Source organism: Brachyhypopomus gauderio, chromosome 6 (assembly GCF_052324685.1).
Source record: "Brachyhypopomus gauderio isolate BG-103 chromosome 6, BGAUD_0.2, whole genome shotgun sequence".
Taxonomy (NCBI): domain Eukaryota; kingdom Metazoa; phylum Chordata; class Actinopteri; order Gymnotiformes; family Hypopomidae; genus Brachyhypopomus; species Brachyhypopomus gauderio.
In genome coordinates, this window is record NC_135216.1 from 9,460,594 (window position 1) to 9,471,565 (window position 10,972).

A 10,972-nucleotide genomic window follows, 5' to 3' on the forward strand; every position below is an offset into this window, starting at 1 on the left:
CACGCTCACTAGAGGGCTCTGAATGCACGTCTATGAGGACCATTTTGTGTTCAGGTTTAACCATTTTGTGTTTCGGGTCAGTAGTTCACCTGCTAGAGCAGCTAGCGCCAGGTGCTATCAGTACCAGTGTCATGGGTTTGATTTGTATGGAGGATATGCATGGTGCCTACTGATAAGCTGCTCTGAATAAGAGCATCTGGCAATTGTTGAATATGTAAGTAGAAACGGTGCTTCTGTCTGGATGAAAATTTGCCTGGCCGTTTTGACCTCTGTCTGGCTTCTTGTCTCATTACGTCTAATCCTGTCTTAATACGTTTTAAGGAGATCTGGAGGACTACATTCGCAAATGATGGGCTCACCCCAGAGGAGAGCCACTACCGGAGAGTAGAGTCCCTCTCAGCACAACTGGTGGAGGACGGATTGTCATGGCATTGCTTAGTCTTTTACAAAATCCCTTATCAATCCTCTTTTACGGATGGCTTTGGTGGCAACAGATAGTTTAGGGTCACCAGCAACAGACTTTATTTCCTCCATTTTAAGGGGTTTTAAGCCACTCAATCAAGATGGAGTCAATCAATAAGTACTTCAAGAAGTGTGAGGGCAATGCTATTGAGAGTGATACTGCAGAATAGCGTCTTATCTAGGGGAAAAAAAGGACTTTCATGGATTGTTTCAGTTTTTAGGTGAGCTGAAGGTTAACAATAGGTCATTTCGGGATTTTTTCTCTGTGATCATGAAACAGTATGCATTAGACTTTGAGTAACACCCAGTATTTGGTTGCTATCAATCATTTTTTTTAACTTAAATATAAAACACATTCACACACCAGCAGAAAGAATGAAAAACCTACTTCCACAAAAAACTTGACAAACAAATTAGTTCATCTTTTCTTCCCTTTCAATCATTGAACAAAGGAATTAAGCAAAAATGAGTGAAAATCTGAATAAGAAGGCAACAGAAGAAAACCCAGTGTTCAAAAGAGGTGAGAACAGTGAATACACTAGCTTTGTTGCTAGAAAATAAGAAAGAAAAGCAAAGGATGACACATTAATGAAGCATTTTAAATCTCCCATCCACACCCACCCTGAAAACTCGAACCAAAAGCAGAGAGCTTGAGTCATCCAATTAGAAAGACAGGACAGAAAGGTGCAAAGGTAAACCCTACAGTGCTGGACAATGTGCGAATCACCATAACCCAGTGTTGGGTGGGGGTGGGGTGGGGGGGGGGGGGTGGGGGGGTGGTTGTTTTTTTGTTTTTTTTTTGTTTTTTTTTCCTTTTTCTTTATAAAAAAGAACGGTGCAGAAATATTCTTTTTTTTTTTCTTTTAAATTTCCAAATCATCAAACAGGTGAAAGACAGTCCTTTCCAGAGTTAAATCAAAACATTTCAGAAACAGTTTGTTAAAAATTCTCCCCATATACTTTCCAAGCCCCATTTCTTTCATTGAAAGCGTTCATGTGAAAATATAGGATAGAAGAGTCTCCTACCCTTACCCACCCCCCCCCCCCCCCCCACCCCCCATTCCCCATCCCCAGTCTGTCCTGTCAGCAGTAAACAAGTGTATATTCCTTTAGATCCTCTTCTGGGTAGGTCATGTGGATGTGTGAACTGGAGTGCCTCTATGCACATGTGCCACTCTTCCCTCACACTTCCGTCTGGAAGTCCCCCTCGCATGTGTCGGGCGTGTCTGCGGAGGAAGCGTCCCAGGTCTTACTGTGGAGCTCCACTCTGTCCTTCTGTCCGCTGGAGGGACAGGATGGATCAGGAGCCATGTTCTTAAAGGCATCCCAGGAGTGCTGCTCCTCCGTGTTACACTTATCCTGCATTGACACACGCACACACACACACACGCACACACACACACACGATGCAAGAAGACTCCATTAGATCAGACACATTTTTTGTAAACCATTGGTATTCTTGAGCAGTTATAGAGTTCGCAGACTATTGTTTGCATATAATAGAAACAAAAGTTAATTTCTTTGTAACAACCTGAAAAGTATTTGGACGTGAGATATCAAGATAATTTACACTGAATATTAAACATTAACTCAACTAAGTGATCAACTAAGTATACCGTTTAATTTTTTCTTCCTCCCTCTCTCTCTCTCTCTCTCTCTCTCTCTCTCTCTCTCTCTCTCTCTGTGTCTCTCTCTTTCTCCATCTATCTCACAAACTTAGTGGAAAATGGAAAATAATGCTGTTTGCCTGCTGTTGCAGAAGCTACTAATGGGAGGTTAATTACACATTTGAGTAAGTGTAGCTTTATTCGGTCAGCCAGGAAAGGAAAATCAAAGGCACCGTGTGAGAACCATGACCAGATTTGGCAGGAGACCATGGTCAGATACGTACATGTTGAAAAGTTCTGGGAGACAACCAGTGTTTTCTTATGGTATTAAAATCCATTTTAATAACATACCCAGACCTCAAAACAGGGTAAAAAGTCTCAGAGACTTTGCTACACTCCTTCCACTCCTTTTCCCTTTTAGTCAGTGAAGGAAAAATATGATCCAACCATCCACAATATTGTGCTATGACATTACAGGTTTCCAACTCTTTGAAGCACACATTAACCTTTTTGCATGTCATGACATAAGCATACTATTAAAATCTGTCATCTAAAATAACCCAAATATTCAATTTCTAAGTAATTGATTATGATTATTCAATAACTTTTTCCAGTGTGAATGAGTAAATAAATATATATGTATACAAATAATGTGTTTACCAGATGGCTTCCTGGAGCCCCTCACATTTCACTCACACCCTAAACACACTCTTACTGAATATTTCTCATCTTTGATGACTAAACGTCTTTCAGAGTGGAAAGACTGATTACTAATGTGATGCATTCCATAAAGTTCCAAACTTGAAGTGTGTGTGTGAGACTACGGAAGGCTTCACCAGATAGTTTTTTCAGACAGCAAAAATGAGTGTGGGGGAACAGTTATAGTGTGTAATTATAAAAAAAAAATCCAAAAAAAAACAAACATGAATGTCTTTACACAAACAGTACACAAACACAGAAGACACTGCTAACCTAGACAGTCCATCACAGTGATTGAAATCCACGTACAACGTAGTGACTAACCACCAGGGGGCGGCGGCAGCCTGATTATTATTCATCCAACGTAACAGGCTGACAGTTGGCAAAATGAATATAAAAAGCATAATCTGGGAGCCAATTTGCATGTTAAATGTTAGAGAAGGAACATTTTGTAATGCAGAAGAGTCGTTAATGCAGGAGTAGAGCCCAAGTTCATTCCTGAGAGAACGCAAACGTGATTCTGCTGCTTACATATTTATACACGCTTCTTTCTTCCTTCTTCATTCTCCCTCTCTCCCTCACACTAGGATTCTCTCTCTCTCTCTCTCTCTCTCTCTCTCCATCTCTCCCTGTCAGTTCTGTTCTACTTACACTCGAAGAATTCTTTTCACCTCCAGCAGATGAAACGCTCCACCGTTTTCCCCTCTGTTGTAATAAAAACGAGGGAAGAGAAAGAGAAGAAGGGAAGATGACAGTCACTGCCATGTTTGCGAGAAGGCTTCAGTCTTTCTGCTATTCCACCGGGACGAAGGACCGTGTAGTCTCACGCACTCCCCACTTCCGTCCTCCCTTTCCCGGGTCAATGAGGCCCGTACGCTCATCAGCGCCGTGCGCACCACGACTATGTTGGGGCGTCACGCGTGTGCTCTGGGATAGAAGAAAAGGCCGTGTAGGGCTGTTGTAGGACAGCAGGTTATGGAGGCAGACTACACCCCCCCCCACCACCACCACCACTTCTTCTAAGAACTTGGCTTACCACTGGTCCTGAATTAGAGGAATCCCACAGGCATCATCTCAGCCCCCCTGTCTACCTCAGCGGATGAGAAACGCGGAGGAGACGGTTGCATCAGCGAAGACGTATGTGATCTTTGTGCTGAGGCACACGCTACATATATCCGTACAGGGACTATTTTTAAATGTTATTATTAACCAAGAACGTTCCTTTCTCTCTTTCCACACACGGTACCTCTCTGCATTCCGCCTACAAAATATTTGAAGCGAATTCTTATGACCTTACACGGTGTGACACTCTCTACAGGGGAGGCACCTGCTCCTGTCTTTAAAAAAACTTTTGTGAGTGAAAGCACACTGTGGAAGATACAAAAGCACAAGCATGAGGGTGGCTTACACCTACAGGACCGAGAGAGAACAGAGGCCGTGACTACAGCAACGCTAAGGCTGAAGGGGCCAGATGAGAAGGGAGCCGGCTGAGGAGAGAGTTCCGAGCACGACGGCCACACCCGTGCGCTCGTTTAGGTCTCACTACCCAGAATGCAGTGTGGAGCGAAGGGAGTGAGAGAGAGTGAAAACGGGGGAGGGGTGGGCAGGGGAAGGCCATGTCAGCACCAGCACGACCCGCTCCTGTTGCTCTGTGGACGAGCTGGTTTGACCTTCTCTTTGTTTGATGCTTTTGGGTTTGTATGCGCCCTGTCTGCCTACGGTCAGACTACGGCAGGAAACATGCTATTTGAAACCAACGAGTTACACAACAGAATACAACATTAAAAAGAATGAATTGTGCAGTCTGAGACTTAATGAAACAAAAGTACGTTTGATTTAAAGTGATAGAAATAAGACATGATTCAAATGAAGCCAAGGAACGTGGATATGGTAACAGGAAGGAGGCACAGATGCATTGGTACAGATAAACACGTACAGTATAGTGTGCTACTGCATGACAACAGGGTCAGAAGCAGTGGCAATGAACTCTGGGAACAGTAAGCCAATCACAACGGGCCATTCCACAGTCCCTGATCACATGACACTCCTTATGACGCAGCCAACAGGACCTAACACTCTGTCAGACCATAGGCTACAAGGTCTATAAAGACAAATGATACAGGTAATATACATTTCCAAAAAAAAAACAAACTTGAAAACTGGACAGATTATTATACTGGAGACCTTCAATATAATAGCCTATGCACATAAAAGATCTAAACTCACAGCCATTGCTCAATGGCGGAATGAAGTCAATGGGGCAGCAGATTAAGTAAACAGGCCTACTCTGGGCTTTGCCCGGTCTACATCCTAATTGGCTCAAGCTCCTGCATTAGCACAGCGCTCTGTGCCTGTGTTTGCGCTGCTCGGTCCAAGTCTGCTCTCCGCTCCCTCATTAGGCCAGCTGATGGGGCGTCGGCTCCGTGCCCTGCCAACACTGCGGCCAGCAAGGAAACGCCACTTAATGGCTAATTTGGGTGAGCAAAAAAAAGGCAGACACAATCAAAGTTCAAGGAGCATGAATGCAATTTTTGAAACACGTTAATGAGGCAAATGATTTCATTAATGGCTTGATTATGCTAGAGATGGTTCTGAAGGATACAAACAATTTTAAAGACACAAGGAGAGAAAGGAGAAGGAGGAATGGCGAAGCCACAAACCTCTTCTTTTAACTTCTTTACAGGAAAATATTATTCTCAGAAAGTAACTGTCACAATGGCTCCTGCGAATCCACTCCGGGTTTTCCGAAAACCTTTCCGATTCACTGGGACTCCTACATGGAATACTCCTCATGGCACCCCACAGCTCCACCTGGGTAATATCTACAGTCAACCACGCAAAACCTGCCATTGGTTCAAAGACTCATCAACACCCTACAGTCTGATTTTCGAGTGACGCTGCAAAGTCTTGCTGCGTTTCTGGGAATTACTAAGCTATTGCCTAGTGATACACTGAGTGGTCACTTTATTACATACACCTACTCTACAGATTCAGCCAATAGGCTGTCATATATTTAATAGTCAAATTTAAGGTACAGTCCACTCATCCAGTCAATACTTATTTGACAGACTTGACCTGTACCAGTGCTGAGATCTGAAGACACCTTTATAAAAGGTCTGTTTATACAACCTACTGTCTCCAATACACTCTAAAATGCACCCATATAAAACAACTGGCATCCACAAAATTAAGCATGAACAGATCATCTGTGCTATTAATAGAACTCAATTAATAGGACATAATTAATAGAACATTGAGAATGTGACTATTAATGATACTGAAGTCATGACATCGTTCTGGCATAGATAGCACGTCACAAACTCTTTAGCTGGCTAAACATCTTACACAATATGTAGCCACCTATGTAAAATTAGTCATTGTAGAAGGTGACGTCTAATTGTGCATTGTCTCAGGAAGAAACTGGAATACATCCTAGTTGCTTTTGCAGCCATGTGACTGTTTCAGCTCATGCCAGTTATTCCCCGGATGTTCCAAGTGCTTAGACTCGTTTCCCTTAAGTTTTGTGACTTCACTGCTGCTGTAATAACAACAATGTTACATAACACACAAAGCAGACAATCAACAAAGCGACGTTGATTATTGTGCTTGATAACTCAAAGTAAGAGAGAGAGAGAGAATGTGGGCGACAGAGCAGAAGTTATGGTCAATCCATATTTCAGAAGCCAGTCTGTTGCTTTTCTCTGTTGCCAGCCTCTCCTGCTGTGTTCATTTGTGCTTTCCGCATTACCGAGAAAAGACTGAACACAGGGCGTCGGTCCTGCGTCCATTCAGACGTGTATGGGGGCTTCTACTAGAGCAGGCAGTCCAGCTCACATCATCACTTACAGGTTAACTGCCTTTCAAACTGCATCAAGGGTCCCTCACAAACATATAGGCCATTCGATAGATTCAACCGCAGGCTCTGCTGAAAACCACCAGGCAGATAACAACGGGAGAATCATGAGCTGTAGACAAGGACGGAGGGTAAGGGAGACCGTGGCTCCTCGAGGCTGAATGGGGGTGAGAGGGAAAGGGGATCAGAGAGAAGCCTTGTTTCTGCCCAACACACTCACTCTTACACAAAGAAGTGAACCCAGGGCAATCAGGCATCAGGAGAAAAGTGACTGGTGTTCATTCAATTGTAGAGTACTCATCTCCACAATGGCCAGGGACACGAGACACCAGTGACATGAAATACACACACTGGCATTTGTGGTTGAGTGACACTCCTATGAGATCTTCAGTGGAATCACACCGGTTGCTTGTTGTAAACTAACGACCGAATATCTGCTTTCACAGATATCCATGTCCTCATAAAAGCTGTCGAAGCAGAGCATTTTCCGTAGGGTCAATCATGTCCCTAAATCCATCTGGCATCAGTTTTCATGTTATTTCATGAGGTAAAGTCAGTGCAAAAACTAATATTACATTGATTTATATATATTTTTTTAATGCTAACAAGCTTTCTGAAATTAAAATGCATGGCTTACGCAGACATAATACCCCTGAACCTCAGAACTGCACTGAACTCCACTCTGTTTCAGTCATGTAGCCAGACTACACAATACACCAGCAGGGTCTAACTGCCAGGTCCCCCTCCCAAAAGGTCCTGCACTACCATTAACTAAGGGGCTGGTAGACATGCTTACTTTGGCTCTCTTTGTAAATGAAGCCCATTCTTCGTGTTAAAAGAGGCTTGGCTTGTTGCCGTGGAGTTGGAGAAGGGACCTGTGAAGTGGGCTGGACCAACAGATTGGGTCAAAGGTCGACTCTGTACTTCAGGAGACATTCAGAGTTTAGGTCACAGTGTTTGAGGTAGCTAGGGTTTTATGAGGTAGGTAGGTTTTTATGAGGAGGAGTAGTGTCTGAAGGAAAGCTTGCCTCTTACAGTTCTGTGAATTTGGCAGAAGAGTCGTGATGCAGAGATATGCAATTCTCCAATGCCTCTTACAGGACAGTTATGCCGAGGATGGGAATGATCAGAAAATGAACTCATATCTATAGGTTTTAGAAACCACATCAAGTCCAGTCATGAAGGGATCACCTCTTTAAAAGAAATATCTCAGGAGGAGAATACTTCTTCATAACAGAATTACACTGGTTTTATACACATACGAGATTAGCAATCTGTAGCTCTTTCCCCACTTTCAACCTGGTGATTTGAGGATGAGATCAAAATCACCAGCTGTCACAAGGCTTAGGCACTGGGTTATTATAGCAATTACCAATGCATAATCTCTGTTCTTCACACTTTTTCAGATGCCATTATCACTGTAATTACTGCATTGTCAGAGTTAACTCTCAGAGAGATTACACAATCTGCTGGATGACTCCCTGAAAGAAGAGTTGATTACATGTCCCCCATTAAGAAGCAAAAGGCAAAGTTAATACTATTATGATTCGTCGATGTGATCAAAATCACTTTCCTCTTTGCAGCTAAAATGTGCTGGAAAATGCTTTGCGAAAGCAAGAGAGACGGCTGTCCTAAGGTGTACAGCCCAGGCACTCTCCTAAATGGAAAGGTAGAATCAAGGCTAACGGCCCGGCCTGCCGGATGAGAGAGGGCACGCGGTCGAAATTAAATACGAGCGAACATGTGGCCAGAGAGCACCGTGGAGCACACTGCATCAAGCAAGCTTGAGCCACACGAAGGTGTTAGCCCAGGAGGCATCTGTTCTTAAATCTTAATGATAAAAAGCCTCTGGATAGTAAAATATGGAAGTGTACTCAGCTCCTTCCTCTGCTGTTAATAGATCATAAAAGATTCAGGAGCCTCAACAGCACGAAGAAGCACTGAACTCTTTCCAGGGATAGCCGAGCGCAGACGTCCTTGAGAGAGATCCGTAGGCTGGGAATTGAGTGCGATCCAAATGTTAGTACCGCATCACATAACTTTAATTAAATATAGCTGAGAGGAAAGAGGTATATGAGTTGCGACACTGGAAAAGTCCCTCTGAATTAGGCATGTGCAACATTTTAATGATCGGTGACATGACTTGCACAGGTGTCGAATACGCTGTGATCTTTACCAGGCAGCCAACAGTTGACAGCTTCTTATTTCACACCTGTCAGAATCCAGAGCAACTTAGAAGCTACAGATAAACTTTCAACATAAATTTTAATGACATTTTGAGCCTTATCTTCATGGGTGTGTAAAGACATGCAAGGCTTTAACACATTGGGGTCTTTGTGACCTTGGGACGTGTGATTCAGTGGCCTCTCCAGGTAGGTGAAATGAAATTAGGACTCCACATAAAACAAAGAGCACATAGCAAGGTCCTGCCATGTTTTGTGAAAATGACATCACTCCACAAGTATAAAGATTGATGATTCAACCAACAGGTGCAAACAAAATGCAGTAGGCTATGTTATGAAACAATAATTGTAAAAATCAAAGATCTGATATCATATGGAAGTACATAATTATGATTACAAGTTTTAGGATAGAAAATTACCTATTTAATTGCTAGTTACATGCGATGCATAACCGGCACCAGTTTTACCTGATATGCATACAGGACGTCTAACCGAGGGGAAAAGCTCGCAGTAGCTCAAAATTCATGTTCCATAGCATTTCAAAGATCAAATGTATTTTTCACTTCTGTACAAAATAATACAGCTATTTATGTGATGTCTACTGCCAATAAAAATATATGAGACATAGTGACATAACTAGCAAAGAAGATACTAACCAATCATCACACTGTGCATAGGGTGTGCATGGGTGCACCTGCATGTATATAAACAATACATCACTAAGTGCTTTTACCAGATGTTTATGACATTTAGCAGCACTAAGTCATTGTGATTGGCTGAGGAAGACAGTCTTATACTATACACAGTTACAATAAATTTTCAGGGTACTGTTCTTTATGTCAGTCAATCGGTAATCAATCTATGTCATTCTTTCCATGTAGATTACAGACATTTTTAAATATCATAGGTCAAATGAATGCATAATTTCATGTGCTTAATATATGGTTTAAGGTGTCAGACTGTAGTACGTTTAATCATTCAGTCGTTTAAATTAAGAGAAACATTATAATTTGATATTTATTTCAGGGCTGCATGGGGATGTTTGGTTAAGTGCCTCTACATAGGGCCAAATCCCTGATGTTAAAGTGTGAAGTTACAGGTATGAGGGAAAAAAACTGGGATTATATTATTCATATTAGTCTTAGATGTGCCACTATAAGTGCATTAAAGCTTTAACATATAGAAGTAATGGGACTGGTCAGAGGCCATGTTCCCTGTCCCCCCAAAAGCTCATGGTTTAGGGTCTTACCTTGAACGTGGAAATGGCAGGGTCCCTGTTATACCTATCTATGGTGTGGAACTTGGTGGAGTGGTTGAGTTCATGGTAGAGCTCTGAGTGTCTTTTGCGAGTGTGCATCACTTTCTGGAAGGAAGGTAAAGAAAAAAAAAAAAAGGAAAACAAAAACAACACCAAAAATAAACAGAATAAAAGGGAGGGGAGCAGAGGAGTTGGTGGAGAGACAAACTGGGTGGCCAGGACAGACGGGGAGGGGGGGGGTGGGGGTGGCCAGCAGATATGCCACCCATTAGAAGATCCCTACAGGGCTTGTGAGTCTCTGCAACATTGGCAGTTTAAATGGCGATAGAAGCACGGACACAGCAGGATCTCAGCAGGGGGTCACTTAATCCCCCACGCCCTCATTTAATTGGAGGTGGTTTGGCGCTCTAGCAGTCCAATAGACTCAGCTGCCTTCCGAGCAGGGCAGGCCCCCGAGCTCTCTCTGACCTGGGCCAACTCTCACTGTGACTACCAACTCCAATTAAGCCTGCCACTGTACAAACACCAAGCCATTTCACCGGTCACTTGTCACCGGGGGTTGTGACAGCCATACTGGCATGTGTGCTATGTGGCCACAGTTTACTGAGCGGGGAGAGACAGCTATTTTGATTATGCAGACAGCAATAACCATGCAGGGCTGACCAGAATGGAAGACCTTATGAAGCTCTATAAACAATTGGGTCTGTTAGTAACATACCTTTGTCTGAGATGCCTCCATACTGGAAAGCAAATCTCCAGTCACGGGTTCCAGAAAATCTGGACTCGAGGAAGTGGCATTAGAGTCATACACTTAATGCAGGGGAGTGTGAATGGCGCCGCGAGAGCTAAACTGACTGGAGGTTTGCTTAGTTCCAGAGCGTGGTCATTCTTCAGGCTACATACACACACT

The 10,972-nt window shown here is 43.1% G+C and overlaps 1 protein-coding gene across 20 annotated transcripts in view; it reads right to left on the bottom strand.

Annotated features, from left to right (window-relative positions):
- Positions 1-1,523: 1,523 nt before the first annotated feature.
- adgrb2 (adhesion G protein-coupled receptor B2) overlaps positions 1,524-10,972 on the bottom strand; it is a 189,080-nt gene continuing 179,631 nt past the window's right edge. For 10 of the 20 annotated variants that reach the window (XM_077008547.1, XM_077008534.1, XM_077008540.1 and 7 more), the window contains 3 exons: positions 10,054-10,167; positions 3,420-3,473; positions 1,524-1,821 (listed from right to left, as the gene is read on the bottom strand). In XM_077008547.1, coding sequence (XP_076864662.1) covers positions 1,645-1,821; positions 3,420-3,473; positions 10,054-10,167 — 345 coding nt within the window. In that variant the 3' untranslated portion in view covers positions 1,524-1,644. Of the gene's footprint in view, positions 1,822-3,419; positions 3,474-7,417; positions 7,509-10,053; positions 10,168-10,972 lie in introns of those variants that run through there. The other 10 variants (XM_077008543.1, XM_077008537.1, XM_077008536.1 and 7 more) reach the window with 6 other exon arrangements.